General features: G+C 34.5%; 1 protein-coding gene across 1 annotated transcript in view; it reads left to right on the forward strand.

Annotated features, from left to right (window-relative positions):
• The window catches only part of Pard3b (par-3 family cell polarity regulator beta), a 1,085,411-nt gene that overhangs the window by 670,791 nt on the left and 396,600 nt on the right, over positions 1-18,020 (forward strand). The window contains exon 19 of the mRNA XM_033763978.1: positions 3,249-3,364. Coding sequence (XP_033619869.1) covers positions 3,249-3,364 — 116 coding nt within the window. The remainder of the gene's footprint in view (positions 1-3,248; positions 3,365-18,020) is intronic.

Consider the following 18,020-nt stretch of genomic DNA (forward strand, 5'->3'; position numbering starts at 1 on the left):
CACTTTATTTCCATTTTTTTCATTTTCTCCTATTTTCTTCTTTTTCCTTATTACCTTTCCCCTACCCTTCCCACTTTCTATTTAAGGTTTTTATGTTTTACAGTGTATACTTTGTCACAATCAAAATAATGGTAACAGAAATATATATCATGATCAAATTAACAGACATAAATCAGGCATATATAATATGAATAATATATTTATTGCACCCATATGTTTGAAGAAGCTTTGATTTCTTTGATTATCCTTAATTATATCCTAATATTTGTATAAAAATAAACTTTTTTCGACTGATCCTAACTTAATGTTACTCTATCAAGTGACATTGTCATCCTATTTTTAAAATGGGATAAGGTTCATTATTTCCCAAGAGTCGGGGAAGTTTTGGATTCTTATTCTTATTGTGTTAATTATTACATAGGTTGGTAAAATAATTAAAGGATCTATTGAGGTAACCATTAGTCTGCCTTGAGCAGAAGACTTTAAATGTGCTGTGATCTTTGTTTCACAGAAGAATATTTATACTGACCCTAAACTTTCTCCCTGAAAGTTTTCATTATAATGTATAGCATATGTCTCAAGTAAATATTCAGCTTTTTATTTCATGACTCTATTGAAACAAAAAGAAAACCTAAAATGCAAGTTGCACAAGAAATTGTAAGCAAACCTGCACTCACAAAAAAGGCTTGATGTTGGTGAATTGGGATTGCAACAATTTGCATCCCAGAGTGGCCACTATTTTACCCAAAGCTTGAGGCTTTGGTCCTGGATTTGCCCTTGGCCACCTGTGTGACCTTGGGACATTAGTCCTCCCTTTTGAGCCTCAAAGTCTTATCTAAAAGATGAGGTGACCTTTAATCCCTTCCAGCTCTTAAATTCTTTGATTCTGTGCAAGCCATAAGTCTTTCTGACACTAATCTACCATCATTACAAGAGATCAAAGGATAAAAACTAAGTGCAAATAAAGGTCGAATAACACATTTAAAGGCAAGTCTCCCAAAATGCCAAGGTTCAGGAGGAAGTTTTTGTTCATGGTGGCATCTCAGTATTCTTTAAAATGGGCTGAAAAAAATGAAAGTAGTGCTAGTAGAACGTGCTAGCATTTTTTCTCGCAACTGTTGTATTCTGCCATTTCTAGATATGGGCATCTTATATATTTCATACATCAGTGGCATCATCTATTAAAAATGTACCTGGACGGGCCAGCAACTTAGCTCAGTGGTTCTGCCACCTGCCTTGCAAACATAAGGACCTGAGTTCGATCCCCAGTACAAAGAAAAAAAAAATGTACATGGACAAGCGCAAGGTCATGAATTTCATCCCTGGTACCAAAAAGATTTTTATAAAAATGTTCTCTACTAAAACTGGACATCAAAAAATCTTCATAGTTCCAAAGAGTAGATTTAAAAACTTGAGAAATTTTCATGAAAATATGAAAAATCTTTTCACTGGAGAGTGCCCCAGGCCCTCATTTCAGAGACAACTCTAGCCCACCAAAATTTAAAAAAAAAAAAAAGATTATTAATAGTTCCTATCGATTGAGCTTTTTCCATATACTAGACACTACTACTCTTAGTACATAGTGTATCTTTTTTAAATTTTATTTTATGTACATAGATATCTTTTATTGCATTCTTACAGCAATGTTATAGATTCTATCACTACCCATTCTTTATCTGTGGAAACTGAGATCATACAACCTGACATTTCCTCAGGCCCCAACCCTATCTTCATCATAGCTCTACTGAGAGTCTGACAAAAATAGAAATAAGGAAACTGTAAAAAACATAGGTCAGTGAAAAAGCTGAGACATTCATAGCTATTTGGGAGGCAAAAGCAGGTCTATTTATTTCCTTATTTGTAAACTATTTCTGCAGCACTAACTCTTTGCAAACACAATTCTCATTACTTTCCAAATCTTAACCTATTCTATCCTTTTAGCCACCCTTTTAGGTATAGATATGTAATTATAATTATTTTCGATGGAAGGACACTGAAGAAAAGAGAAGTCCAATAACTTGCCCAATCACACAGCTAGTAAATAGAAGACGCAGGGTTTAAACTGGGCAAACCTACTCTGACCTCCTGGATTTCAAATGCTGTTCTGTGCTGCCTAACGCAAGGACTTCCCTAGTCTATCCATTTCAGAGTAACAATTGAAGCCATTTGATCATTCAGGAATTTTATTATTGCTGTATATTAATTTTAGCAGTGCTGTCAAGTAATATTAAACATCCATGATAGATATTTTTAAATGACTTATTTTGATATATTTAACTTAAAAATGAATATATCTTTGTATACTTTAGGAGTCTCTTCCAAAAATTAATCTTTGTTGTTTTGTTGTTTAAAATATCAAACCTCAACTCTTTGAAAAACTCACCATCAGTCCAGGATACTGGATTTGAGTTTTCACTGTACAATAGATAATGATAGAAGTCACCTTGAGATAAGACACCTGTGTGCTACCAAGGGAAAACATGGCTGTAATTTAATTTATGAAAATATATAATTTCTATATCAAGATATGAGCAATTATCGGTTAATTTCTACATATAATCCCTTCCATCCTCAAGAGAAGTAAATAAAATGTACAACAGAAAGAAAATTCTTTGAGAATTACCACAAGTACCAGGAAACCTGTAAGGGGAATTTGATGTATCTTGTGTCTAAATTATCAGCTGTGCTCTTTGAGTAATTTCCTGTTGATATTAATGATGAGCATACTATCTGTTAAGCATTAACATTAGTTTTAGAAGATGGATCTAAATAAGGTAGAAAACCATGTTTCCTCAGCCATGAGCCATTCAAGAAGATGGTTTTCTCTGAGGATACAGCCTTTCACTTGTCTCCACAGGAAGGGCATGCTTATCTCACAGACATCTCTGATCCCCCTTTATGGCTCTGCTAGTATCTGGTGCTATGCTTTGAAGGGCTAATGCTTCCCAGTCCCCCACACAGAGCAAGATCTCAATTAGAAGAAGTCAGTGAAGGGTAAAACATGATATTAGCTAGAGAATATCTTATTGAAATTGTACTCCATGATAAAATACATGAAAATAGAGTTGCTGCATCTCTTAAAAGAAACCTGAGATTTAAGAATTGGTTTAAAATAAATGGGTACAGGCTACAGAGAGAGTGATGAGTGTCTATGTTCAAAATGAGAGCTAACTCACTCTCTCTCTCTCTCTCTCCCTCTCTCTCCCTACCCCCTCCCCCACCATACAATGTATGTCTTCTTTCCACAGCTCTGGGGTGGATTCAGCAGTATATTTTCCTGATCAGCACATCAACTTCAGATCCGTGACACCGGCCAGGCAGCCTGAATCAATTAACCTTAAAGCCTCAAAAAGCATGGACCTTGGTAAGCAAGAGGGAGGTGACATCCAGGTCACTCCAGCCTCGACCTATCTATCTTCCCCAATGTCCAGGTCTCGTTTCTTCAAGTCAACCCTCTGAGAGCAAGGTCTGCAGACACATGGAGGAAGTCATGATGGCTAGCCTATCTTCCTATCATTTCTCACACATTTAATTATAATTATCCTTTTGTCAAAGAGAGAGGTGATTTATTTTTAGAAAGCAGTCCATAAAATAGGTCCAAAAAGCATGATTCCCTCCAGAGGCTCTGAATGCCACAAGCATCCTTACCTCAGCTGCTTTCATATTTGCACTCTGGCTTTTGCAGTGCATTTCATTCCGAATGGCCATAGCTGTCGCAGGACCTAGGAAGACAGTGTGGTCAAGTGGTAGTCCTTACCCTTTGCTTCTTCTGCATGAGAGATGAATAGGAAAGGCAGCAAAGGCGAAAATTCATCTCTTGAAATGCCCACCCCAATCCTGTGACACTGAAGGGAAGTGTCCCTTGAATTTGTCAGATTGAAAGTATCAAGGTACCCTGTGGTGGTGCCTCAACAACTCCATGGAATTCTCAGCACCACAAGGACTTTTTAAGTGACTTTTGGCTTTCTGGGTAGACCAAGGTCCCCTGACAACGGTGTTCTCCGGGCCCTGGGATATGGGACCCTGAAAGGCATCTCATATATTCTCGAACATTGCTGCCTTCGCATGGCCTCTTAGAGAGAGTATGCAAAATAAATTCTTAGCAAAATACTCATTTCTTCCTGAATGCTCACAGGCCAACCTCTGCAATTGTTTTTTTCTTCAGGAATGTTATATATTTTATTAACAACAACAAGAAAATAGAATAATCAAAATTACATGCTGTACCAAACAATCTGATAAATAGTGCTTATCTGTTGTTGCTCATTTACCAGAGTTCAGGAAAATGTTCAATCTTGATGAAACAAGAGAAATTGATTCTATTTTCTATAAATTAACTAAATCACTGGTAAGCACTTGCTCTAATCACTTATAGTGAAAGACAGATAGAGAGAACTTTAACAAGGAAACTGTCTCGAGCGATGATCGTAAGGGTATTTCCTCAAGTGTGAATTTCTGACAAACCAAAGGAATAATGTATGACAGTGACATTGGTTAATACTAATAATTAAGGGAGCAGTTTATTTTTATGAAGTACTTGATAAATATTTCCTGTTCCATCTTCCAATTTCTCTACACAGAGGATGAATGAATATAAACTGCTTTAAATTTTTGGACGGAGAAATTTGTCACTAATTTCTTCAGTAAATTTTTAAAAAGTTGCCAGTATGATGGCTCTAAAATATTTCTGGAAAACATAAAAATAATATAGCATCAATTTTAATTTAAGAGATAAAAAGCATTATCAAATCTGTAAAACTATAAACCCAAGTTGTGATCAAGGAGTTCTGCTCTAATTTTTTATTACTAAAAAATTGTTTTAAGAAGTTTTCTCTTTTAAATTGAAATTATCTTTGCAAAATATCAATAATTAGACATCATCCTTTGCATTATTCTGGGCAAGTACCATAAGCAACAAGAGTAACAGTAATATGGGTTCAGTTTACAAAATCGGGTGGATTAGGAGTTATTTATTCAGGGCACAAGTCCTAAACTAAAGGCATTGGCTAAGCCACACCACACAGCAGAAATACTCAAAATCTTATACAAATATTTTTTAGAGTAATCATCAAAGTTTAGTCCTGTCCAGGAAATACACTTTAAAGCTAACAATCTGGGAGAATGCTCTAGCGGGTGAGCATATTTCGGATCCTTCGACTTGCTGCTCCTTTGAACATGCAATGGGATGAGTTTAATAAATGTGATGGTGCTCCCAATGAGTAAGCTCAGATCGCGCCCCCAATATGGAGCAGTAGGAAGTGACTTTCCTGTTTGATTAAGGAAGTACATTATGTGTGCTTTAGTTGTCCATATATAACCCTGGGCCATTGTAGAAAAAATATTGGTAAGAGTTGGGAATAATAGATATAGAAGTAATAGTATCAGTAGGATCAAGATTCATCTTCAAAAGGTTTCTTTTTTTTCTCATTGAATATATTGGAACATTTAAGGTATACAGTGCAGTTACACTCATCATTGGGATCTTGTACCTTTACATGACAGGTCTTGCTTCTCATCTTTTCCCCTTATCCCTGCCCTACTTTCAACCCCTTCTCCCTTCCCTATTTACAAATACTTTATTTCCATTTTTTCATTTTCTCATATTTTTTCCCTTATTACCTTTCCCCTACCATTCCCATTTCCCCTACACCTTTATCCCTTTTCTTCCTATTTCACAGTATCAATTATACCACTAGGATCTTATGTACTATTATATTTTTTCACACCAGAGAAACTATTCAGTATTTATATATATATGACTTCTTTATTTCACTTAGGAGTATATCCTCAAAATGAACCTATTCACCTATGAATGAATCTACTTTCTCATTCTTTATGGCTAAGTAGTATTTCATTTTATGGAAAAACCACATCTTCTTTATCCAGTCTCCAACTGATGAGCAAATGGGTTGTATCCAAATATAAGCTATTCCAACTGTGCCACTATAAACATAGGTACACATATATCACTGTGATATGATTCTTTTAATTCTTTTGGAAAGATACCCAACAGAGGGATGGCTGGGTCAAATGGAACCTCTAAACCTAGTTCTTTGAGGTATCTCCATATTGATTTCCATAGTGGTTGGACCAGTCTGCACTCCCGCCAACAATGGAGAAGGGTTCCTTGCTCCCCACAACCCAGCCAACATTTGTTATTGTTTGATTTCTTGACAGCAGCCATTCTTTGTGTGTTGAGGTGGAATCTCAGTTTTGTTTTCATCTGCATCTCTCAAATGACCAGTGATGTGGAACATTTTTTCATATATTTACTTGCCACTTTTACTTCTTTGTCTGAGAAATGTCTGTTCATTTCAGATGCCCATTTTTGAATTGGGGCTTAATATTTGGGGGGACTGATTATTTTGAGTTCTTTATATATTCTAGATAATAGTCCTTTGTCTGAGGAGCAACTGGTAAACATTTTTTCCCACATTGTAGGTTGTCTCTTAGTTCTGTTGATGGTTTCTTTTGCAAGGCAGAAGCTTTTTAATAAGATGAGATCCCAATTGTTGATTCTTTCTGCTAGTTCCCGTGCTACCGAGGATTGTTCATAAAATCTTTCCCATGCCAATGTCTTCAAGCGTTCTGCCTAATTTCTCTTCCAGCAAATTTAGTGACTCTTTTTTAATATTTATATCTTAATCCACTTGGATTTTAGTTTAGTGCATGGTGAATGATAAGGTTCTAGTTTGAATCTTTGAAAGGTTGAAATCCAGTTTTTCCAACACCATTTATTAAACAGGCTATCTTGCCTCCAGTGAGGATGGTTGTCTCCTTTGTCAAAGATGAGGTAGCTGAGTATGTCTGGAGTTATTTTTGTATCTTCCAATCTATGCCACTGATCCTCAGGTCTGTTTCTTTGCCAGTGCCATGCTGTTTTTAATCACAGTGGCTTTGTAGTATAGTTTCAAATTGGGAATTGTTATACCCTCTGCCATGTCTCGGTTACTTATCATGGCTTTTGCTATTCTAGGTCTCTTCTGGTTACAAATGAATTTTTGGATTATTTTTTCTAGTTCTGTGAAATACAGTGTTGAAATTTCAATCGACATTGCATTGAATCTACACAGCAGTTTTGGTAGTATGGCCATTTTCACTATGTTGATTCTTCCTACCCAGGAGCAGGGCATATCTTCCCATTTTCTTATATCCTCTTCAATCTCTTTTTTCAAAGTACTGTAGTCTTCGGTGTAGAGGTCTTTTGCATCTTTCATTAGATTAATTCCTAGATACTTCATTTGGATGCAATTGTGAAAGGAATTGTTTCCCTAATTTTTTCTCTCTCAGTGAGTCTGTCATTTGTGTACAAGAAGGCTATTGATGTTTGAGTGTTGACCTTGTATCCAGCAACTCTGCTAAAAGTGTTAGTTAAGTCTAGAAGTCTTCTGGTGGAATTTTTTGGGTCTTCAATGTAGAGTATCACATCGTCAACAAATAATGACAGTTTAACTTCTTCCTTTCCTATCTTTATTGCTTTAATTTCTTTCTCTTGGTCTAATTGCTGTGGCTAATGTTTCCAGAGCTACATTGAAGAGGAATGGTGATAGTGGGCTTCCTTGTCTTGTTCCTGGTTTTAACGGGAAGGTTTTCAGTTTTTGGCCATTTAATATGATGTTGGCTGTTGGTTTTCATAGGTAGCCTTTATTAAGTTGAGATATAGACCATCTATTCCAATTTTTTGCAGAGTTTTTATCATGAATAGGTGTTGAATCTTGTCAAATGCTTTTTCTGGATCTATCAAGAGGATCATATGGTTTTTGTCCTTGACTCTGTTAATATAGTGTATTACATTTATTGACTTACGTATGTTGAACCATCCTTGCATCCCTGGAATAGATCCAACTTGGTCAGGATGTATGATCTTCTTGATTATCCTCTGTATTGTTTGTTAGTATCTTATTAAGGATTTTTGCATGTATATTCATTAAGTAGATTGGCCTGTAGTTCTCTTTTTTAGTTGGGTCTTTCCCTGGTTTGGGAATCAAAGTAATAGTTGCTTCCAGGAATGAATTTGGAAGTATTGCTTCCCTTTCAATTTCATTGAAAAGTTTAAAGTGTAGTGGCAGTAAGTAGTTCTTCTCTAAATGTCTTGTAAAATTCAGCAGTGAATTCATCAGGACCTGGGCTTTTCTTTGTTGGTAAACTTTTTTTTTTAATTGAGTTTATTGGTACATTTTAGGTATACAGTACAGTCACATTCATCATTGGGATCCTGTACCTTCACATGACAGATCTTGGTTCTCATTTTTTCCCTTTGTCCCTGCCCTCCCTTCACCCCCTTCTCCCCTCCCCATTTACAAACACTTTATTTCCATTTTTTCATTTTCTCATATTTTTTTCTTTTCCTTTATTCACTTTTCCCTACCCTTCCCACTTTCCCTACAGCTTTAAGTTGGTAAACTTTTAATTATATTTTCAATTTCACTGATTGTAATTGTGTTTAAAAATTTTTTATCTTCTTCATTCAACTCTGGTAATTCATAAATATCTAGAAATCTGTCCATTTCTTCTGTGTTTTCCATTTTATTTGAGTACAGCTTCTCAAAGTAGGTATTGACGATCCTCTGGATTTCTGTTGGATCTGTTGTTACTCTACCTTTTTCATTCCTAACTGCATGGATCTGAGCCTTTCCTCTTTTTTGATAAGGTTAGCTAAGGTTTTATTGATTTTATTTATTCTTTCAAAAAACTAACTCTTCGATTCAGTCATTTTTTTTGTATCATTTTCTTAGTCTCCACTGCATTGATTTCTGCTCTAATCTCTATAATCTCTTGTGCGAGCTTTAGGTTTTTCTTGCTCTTCTTTTTCTAGTAGTCTAAGATTCATCATTAGGTTGTTTATTTAAGCTCACTCTGTTTTCCTAGTGTGGGCATTCAATGCTATGAATTTTTCACATAGAACTGCTTTCATGGTGTCCCATAGATTCCTGCATGTTGTATTGCTATTATCATTTATTTGTAAAAACTGTCTAATTTCTTCTTTAATCTCCTCTGTGACCCATTGATTGATGAGGAGAGTGTTGTTCAATTTCCATGTGTTTGTGAAATTCCTACAGTTTCTTTGCTATTGATCTCCAGCTTGATTGCACTACAATCTGATAATATACAGGGGATAACTTCGATTCCTTTGCATTTATTCAAACCTGTTCTATGAGCTAGTATGTGATCTCTCTTGGATAATGACCCATGTGCAGCAAAAAAGAACATATATTCTGATTTTGGGGGGTGGAACATTTATAGACGTCCATATGTTCATATAGAAGTCCATATGTTCAAAAGCTTGGTGCAGTTCTAATATTTCATTGTTGATTTTTTTGCCTAGATGATTTGTCTATTTGTGATAGTGGGGTATTTAGATAGGTTTCTTTTTTATTAAGTTTATTAATACTTATTAGGTGTACAGTAGTTTTATGCATCATTGGGCTCTTGTACCTTGGTTCTTATTTTTTCCCCATACCCCTGCCCTCCATTTGCCCCCTCCAACCTTCCCTGTTTACAAAGACTTTGTTTCCATTTTTTCTATTTCACGTATTTTTTTCTTTCCCTTCTTTTATTTTTTCCTGCCCTTACTACTCCTTTACCCCTTTTCTTCCTATTTCACATTATCAAGTATACAATTTGAACTTTACCCTTTTTCACACTAGAAAAACTATTGGGTATTTACACATGTGGGTCCTGTTTATTTCACTTATGAGTATAGCCTCAATATGCATCCATTTAGTTGTAAATATCTCTACTTTCTCATTCTGAAATACTCCATTTTATAGAGAAAAAACACATCTTCTTTATCCAGTCTTCAGTTAATGGGCAATTGATCTGTTTCCAAGTTTTAGCTATCACAATTTTTTCACTGTAAACATGGGTGAGCATATATCGCTGTGGTATGATTCTTTTAATTCTTTTGGGAAGATACCCAGCAGGGGAATAGCTGGGTCAAATGCGACCTCTAATCCTAGTTCTTTGAGGTATCTCCATACTGATTTCCACAGTGGTTGCACCAGTCTACACTTCCACCAACAAAGGAGAAGGGTTCCTTTCTTCCCACAACCCCACCAGCATTTGTTATTGGCTGATTTCTTCATAGCAGCCATTCTTTCTGGGATGAGGTGGAATCTCAGTGTTGCTTTCATCTGCATCTGTCGAATGACCAGTGATGTTGAGCATTTTTTTCATGTATTTATTTGCTGCTTTTACTTCTTTGTCTGAGAAATGTCTGTTCATTTCAGATGCCCATTTTTTAATCCAGTCTTTGTATTTGTGTGGGGGGTCTGATTTTTTTTTTTTTTTAGTTCTTTACATATTCTAGATAGTAAACCATTGTCTGAGGAACAGCTGGTAAAATATTTTTCCCACAAAAGGTTTTATCTTCGCTCTGTTGGTGTTTTCTCTTGCAGTGCAGAAACTTTTTGATAAGATGAGATCCCAGTTGTTGATTCTTTGCACTAGTTCACCTGTTTAAAAGGTTTCTTAAAATTAGAAAGTATATAAATATATATACTATACCATATATACATATAAATATATACTGTATTAAATTAGTGCCATTTTTGATTTAGAAAAAATCCATTTCATAGTTCAAAATAAAAATGATAAATCCTTTTATAGTATTTATTCTGTAAGTACAATTAGAATGGCTACTCCTTTATAAACCTTGCAGAAGTCAGGTGTCATGGTGCACACCTGTAATCCCAGTTACTGGAGAAGCTGAGGGGGGAGAATCACAAGTTCCAGTCCAGCCTAGGCAACAGAGTGAGACTCCTATCTCAAAAAAATAGAATAAAATCTATAGGACACTTCAACATGTAGTGGGCCCTGTCAGTGTCATCTTTGTTTGTGTTTCATTTTTGCTACTGAATCTGAACTACTATTTTAACCTGCATACTAATAAGTCTTTCATATGTTCAAAGGATTTTAAAGGTGTGTGAGTTCCATGTTCTTATTCTCATTTTATTCCCAAAGACAGACAATCCTGTTATGAAAATTTTTTTCAGGTTATAATTATTTTGACTCTTCAAATATATTTATTCTCCAATGAAGTTTCAAATCAGTTCATCAAAGTGAATTTAAAGATCAAACAGGGATGCTTCCTCTGTGTGTCGTGTGTGTGTGTGTGTGTGTGTGTGTGTGTGTGTGACTGTTAATTATAATGTTTGCTGTTGGTTCCTGATAGTTAAATAAGATTCTTTGTGTTTCTGGCTTCCTAAATTTTGTGATTGGTCCCTTCTTTTTTCTTAAACTCAGAATGGGTATTGAATTTTATTAAGTGATTTCTCATGATGACGTATATTTTTTCTTTACTAATATAAACAGCATCAGTTTGATACGTTCCATTATATTACTCTTAGTTTTGTAATGATTCTAAATTTTCTCTGCATTCAGAAAGGTGTACATTTGATAATCTATTAGATGCATATATTAAACTCTCCTAGAATTGAGTAACATACTTGTGCTGTAAAATGTGGGTGTAAAAGTCTAAAACCAGTTTTACTTAAAGTATTATTAAACCCTGTGTATCTTTTACAGATTTTTGGAGGCTATTTTGCTTCACTGTGTTGTATATATTTTCACTGGCATGGATGTGGTCACAGTTAAGAAAGAATAGGAATGATAAGTAAAAACTAAGTTATTTTTAAATAATTGGATAAAACTATGCTTATTCAAAGGATTTAGGGTATCATTTAAGGGACTGGGTAGGTACTTCTGGGTTTTCCAGAAAATCAATCTTTTCCTACTAATTGTAGACTTTCCTCTATTTATTTCAATTACCACAATTACTATGCTCAGTCTGGATCCCTTTAATTTGTTCATAATTGAGCTTGTGTGGGTGTTGAGTTGGAAGCTCTCAGAAGCTGAACAACACAGCTGCCTTCCTGGCCTTTGGCATAGGGTTTCACCCCAAAGAGCTGCCCCTATTGGCCGTACGCCAAGGAGTTACATTCAAAGACTTTTTGATGAGGCATAAAAATCTTTAATTTCCAGGCTTGGTGTATTATGACCCCATAATACTGTTTAAGAATTAGTCTCAATTGTTCAAGGGACAGCACATCAGTATTCTGGCCTCTTTGTTGACCTAATCTTATAGCCCCATTCAAAGTTGAGTTTAAAACACAATTTCCCGCAAGATTATTTTAAAGAGTTTTCTGTCCCGTTTCCAATCAGGCTCACACTCCTGCCTCAGAAGGGTGTCTGTGACACACTTAGGAGATGCTAGGGCAGTGCAGATGGAAGATGCTGGCCAGCTGTCTTGCCTCTGTTCAATGAGAGGAAATGAGCTTGGAATGACGCACAAGGCACTTAGGCGAAACGTTAGGAAGTTTCCTGACAATGAAGATTGTTAGCATTCCATGTTCTCTCCTCTCTTAGTAAAAATGCAAGTGTCTTGAATAACTCTCCCTTAAATAGAGAGGAAAGATAGACTGGCCGATTGTCTCTCAAGATCTGTGATTCAGCAATTCTGTTTTCTGTTAGGTTCTCGTTCTACTTTTTTCTAAGTTAGAAAATGTTTGTAGAAACCCAGAGTTGAAATAAATTATAAATTAACTGATTTGTTATAGCTGTAAAGATAAATATGTGGGGTATATTTTGAATATGATTCTTTCATACATGCCAAATAGTCCTCTCACAGAGTAATTTGGCATCTCTAGTATCAGATCAAAGACAGTCATTTAAAAAGATAATTAACCCCACTCTATTGCTTTCTTTTTCAATTTATTTTTATAGTGGAGTACTTCTAATCATTCTTGATAATAAGAAAAGTATCCTAAAAACTAAATAATAGTTTTTATAGAATAATATATCATGATAACTAAGTCTGGTTTATCAATGTATGTTATTTATCAATTTATTTTAATATAAATTTATGTCTGAGGACTTTTTATTACCCATCAATAATTAATATCTCTACAGATGGTAAATTCCAAATCAGATACTACTATTTTAATGACTTTTAACTTCAAAATAAAGAAAAACAATTCGGCTGGTAAAGAAAAAATGAATAATAGCACTAAAAAAAATGTATGTATTTACCATATATAATACTCAAGGGAGTGTAAAGATATACTCCAATATATACCCCAAAGGCAAAATTAAGGAATTAGAGAGAATGGTTTGTTCATTCATTAAAGGGACATGTACTGAGTTCCTACTATGTGCCAGGAAGTTCATTAAACACTGAATTGGGAATTCGGTATGTAAATGAGGAAAATGGTGCTTGCTGCTTGTATCTAGATTGAAACCCTAACAGGAAAGGAAAACTCAAGAGTTAAGGGAAGTTTTCCAAAGGGAAACTCTGACATCATGATGCTAACTTAACTTAGAGATCAGGGTAGTACAGACATCTGAAGGCTCTAGTGTGGTTGCTTCAAAAATTCACTGATAACCTAGGCTATGAAGAAAAGAGAAAGAGGATCAAACAGTAAGAAAAATAACAATAATCTAGAAAAAAATGCATGCAGGAAGAGCTAAACAGCTGCATACGAAGTCTTGCCAAATCTCAGAGGAGTTGGACAGATGAGCTATTTTTAAAGCATGAAAAGAAAGTGGGTGAGGTGGCCTATTGTGAGCACACCTAACAGATGTCAGGTGGAAAGCAGGAGCACTCAGTTTCTATGTGACTTCTGTCTTCACACACACCAGAAAAAAGATGTTCAAACTAGAAAAGCAAGACTGCCAGGCAGTAGAAGGAGATACAGCTATTATCCTGTGCACCAAAAGGATTGTAGTTATAAAGAACTGTGCTTGATTATTAGAAATTATCAAGAGTATGCCTTGAGCTGGAAGACAGGAAGCAAATTACCAATTTTCATAAAAAAGATGATTTCTAGAAACAGCTAGTCATCTCAGTGCTGATCCTCGGAAGATTTCCATGTTTGTGAAATAAAAAGATAAATAAGTGATGGTCACCGGCAACCTTCATGAAGTCCTTGAAATAACTGATGTCTCTTTTCTGATCACATTTCTAGACTGTTAAATCAGGGAAATTGTATAAATATAGTGTATTGATTTTTGCAGAAGTAGTTCAGTTTTTTTCTGATTGAGATCATGGGGTCAGATTATGCAGAGGTGTAGGTGTAGCATTAGAATGCCATTTCTTTAACTATGCTAATTAGTTGCTCATTGTTACCCCAAAGGAAATTAAATAACATGTACCATAAGCCTAGATACTTGTGCCCTTCTATCGTACTCTTAAGAAATTCAACAGGATTTGATGAAGACTGTGCGTGTGTAATTTGGACAAAGGCATGGAATGGAATCTTTCCAAGTTTTTGGTAGCCATTGTCTCAGCGAATTGGGTAATATGTTAAATTGAGAAAATTAGCATTAAAATGACTTCTCTAGAATTGAAGAAGATAAAACTTAACAAAGAGTTATATATTCATCCAGTAAGTATTTATTACGTTTTTACCATATGCCATGCAGTATTACTGGTAAATAAGATAAATCCTCTACTCTTGAGACATTTTTTTATTCTTATTGGATAAATATATGATAAATGTATATAATGAATAAATGAAATATATTTCATATAATAAATCATATAGGAATGATATTTTGTAAGCCAAATTCAGGCAAAGACTGAGGAATGAGAAACTATTTTAAGTAGAATGATGAAAGACAATGGTAATATCCTAAAGATGGATTTTTACATGAATTGTATATGTGTAGGATTTAGGAGAGTTGGCATAATAAAAGCTGTTGAAGAAGCCCCTGGCTTTAACTGACATAGCCCCACAGCTACTCCTGTATTAGCAGATAAGGCATACAACAGCTCTGATCTGGCTACAATACATTTACAGTGCTGTATTTAATTCTGGGTACAGTATTTCAGTGGCTACAGAGACAGTGTAGAATGTAACCAGATGTTGGAGAAAGGCCTAGAAACCATATCCAATGAAAAACAATTGAAAGAAATAAAGATAGTATGCTTGGAAGAGCAGTAACTTAAGAAGCATAGATATTTTCATGGCTAATACTGAAAAGCTCGTATCAGTTTAACACTGAATGGGTACCCCAAATATATCAAGAAATGATAACCTGATAACCACGTCAGAACATTCATCAAGTTAGAGATCTAGGGAGATATTAGTAATGGAAAACTGAATTCTTGTTTGTGGTATGTTTGGTATGGAAGGAAAATGTATCTGTGCATTAAAATGGTTCACAAAGATGAAGAGAAACAGAATTCATCAGAATTATGAAAAAGAGGGCATGTTATATTTTTCAGTATTTGTAAGATGCAGATTCTTTTTTTAGTGTGCCCTAGTACATTTGTATGGTTAAAATAACCACATAGATTGTAGGTGAAATGGGATACATAAATGAAAACAAATACAGTTTGGAGAAATTGGATGCCTGTAGTTAGATTGGATTCTTAGACATGTCTGATTAGGAAAGAGAAATCATTACAGAAAGAGAGAAGATGACTTACCCCAGGTTACAGCACCTCCATCCAAAGCAGACCGCTTTGAATCCATTCAGAAAACCAACATTTCGATTAAGTCAAACCTTATGTATAGTTAAATTTAAATAATTGCCCATTTACAAATGAAAATGAATTAATTATACACTAGTATTAGTGAAGTAGAATATTTAATCAGTTTCCTATATTTACAACTCAAACTCATTATTTTAGATATGTCATAATAAAGAAGGTTCTGCTTAAGTTAGTTAAAATTACTATTTGGATAAGAAGCAAAGTTATGAAAATGGTTCTCTATGTCAAGGACCTGCTTCTTTTCTTGTAAGCCTGCATGTAGCCTTTCCTTCCACTATATTTTTCACATTCCCAAGGAATATATTTTGAAGATGATTTCAACTGTGTTCATTATAATTATTAATTAGAAAATGGTATCTATTGTGCATAAATCGTACTTTTACTCCTGCCTACCCCATTAGACCCTCTCTGATGAATAAATGTTCCCACGTGCTTTAAGCATAGTAGCTCTCACTTCCTATTTGTTGAATGAATCAATCATATGCCTGCACTTGAAAAAGAAATAAAAACTTTGAAGCAAAGATCATCATAAAAATACTTCATCTGATAACTAGAACATAAAAGATTCAGTATTGATTTTAGTAACAGTAGCAGTTTGGAGAAGGTATTTTTTAATTGAGTTTATTGGTACATTTACAGTACAGTTACATTCATTATTGGGATCTTGTACCTTTACATGATAGGTCTTGGTTCTCATTTTTTCCCCTTGTCCCTGCCCTCCCTTCACCCCCTTCTCCCCTCCCCATTTACAAACACTTATTTCCATTTTCTCATTTTCTCATGTATTTTTTTCTTTTCCCTTATTACCTTTCCCCTATCCCTCCCACTTCCCCTACACCTTTAGCTCTTTTCTTCCTATTTCTCATTGTCAATTATCTCATTAGGATCTTATGTACTATTACAGGTTTTCATATTGAGGATGTACTCCTAAGTGAAATAAATAAGTCACACATGTGCAAATACTGAATAGTTTCTCTGGTGTGAAGAAGGTAATTTTAACTTGTGTCATCACAGATGAGCCTCTACATCTCTACACATTTTTTATAATCAATGCTTGACTTAAATTTTGATATAAATAAATTCTCCTCTACTACATAATACTTTGTATTATGAAATACAAAGAAAATTCACCTGTGAATTTCATATGCAAATCCTTACTTCAGCCATGTAATCAACAGTGGTCTCAGATGGTACTGGATAGCTTTTCACCAGGATGATTTGTTCTTCAACTGCTGGAGTGGTTAGTGGGATATGAAGGTAATTTTAAAATTTACCACATGGAAGTGAAACAAGGCTTTGTTTTCCCACAAGCGATAAAATGAGAACTATAAAGTTTGAAAAGTTTTGTAACTGAACTTTAACTAATGATATGTTGCAAATAACTAACCCATACAGATTTTAACTAAATTGATCCTTGCATATTTAATCTTTATTTGTGTTGTGATGAGAAATCTTGATCCATAGGAAAACTGTTAGATCTTTTTAAAACTGAACTCTTCTGGGCTCCTCTTAAAACTTAGAAATGATATGTGAAATGCTTTCTTAGAGTTTATAACCTCAATTGAGGCTCTCAGAATTCTAAGCCTCTTAGATAAAGCCAAACATGAACTTTTCCTGTTCATTTGCCTTTGTTTGCTACACTATTGTTCATATTTAAATGAAATTCTATGTTCCTTTTGAAAGAACTTTTGTGTTCATATGAGAACATCTTCATAAAAATATGAAGCTAATATAGCTATTCATAGAATGGAACAAAATACTTAAATTCTTGATAATAGGAGCCAAATCCATTTTAGTTGGTTTGAAGAGAGGGTTTCATTTGTTGAATTTATTATATATAATATATAATTAAATATTAGTATAGTAAAATATAGAATTATGATACATATGTTAAATGAACTTTGGCATTTTATTATTATTTCTTCTAATGGATAGTCTGAATGATTGAAATTTCTTACAGGTAGGCAGAGATTCAAGCTATTATTAGGAGATGTGCCCATCTTATTTCTAAGTGAAATAGTTGCAGTTTGTTCCTTAAAAAGAAAAAAAAAACTTTAGTCTTGCATATTTTGTTCACATACGTATCCTTATTGCACCAGACATATACTTTTAAATTTGTGTTAACTACAGTGTAGCTGGAACATTGTTCTCTGTTTCTTTGCCTCTACAACATTCTCTTTTAATTGTAAAGTTTGCACTTGAATAAATTCCCCACAATTCACTTCCCTGATACTATATTATTTGCCTAAGTTGGTTCTAATTCTTTGCTCTTAGAATTGACTGAGCTTACTAGTACATCAACCTTTGTAAACACACAGGATTATTTCATTATTGTAAATTTCTCTAATTTCTTAACTAGATGATGTATTAAGATATAAGGCTTTTGAGTCATACAACCAGTTGACCTCTAGAAAAGCAATTTTGCCCCTATTAGCAATATGTGAAATAATCTAGCTATCATTATTTTTTTCATTTTTGTCAATTCTACAAGCTTAAAAGAAATATTTATTTTACTCTGAAATTT

The sequence above is a fragment of the Fukomys damarensis genome, unplaced genomic scaffold (genome assembly GCF_012274545.1).
Source record: "Fukomys damarensis isolate Sample0158 unplaced genomic scaffold, DMR_v1.0_HiC HiC_scaffold_16, whole genome shotgun sequence".
In the NCBI taxonomy this organism is placed as follows: domain Eukaryota; kingdom Metazoa; phylum Chordata; class Mammalia; order Rodentia; family Bathyergidae; genus Fukomys; species Fukomys damarensis.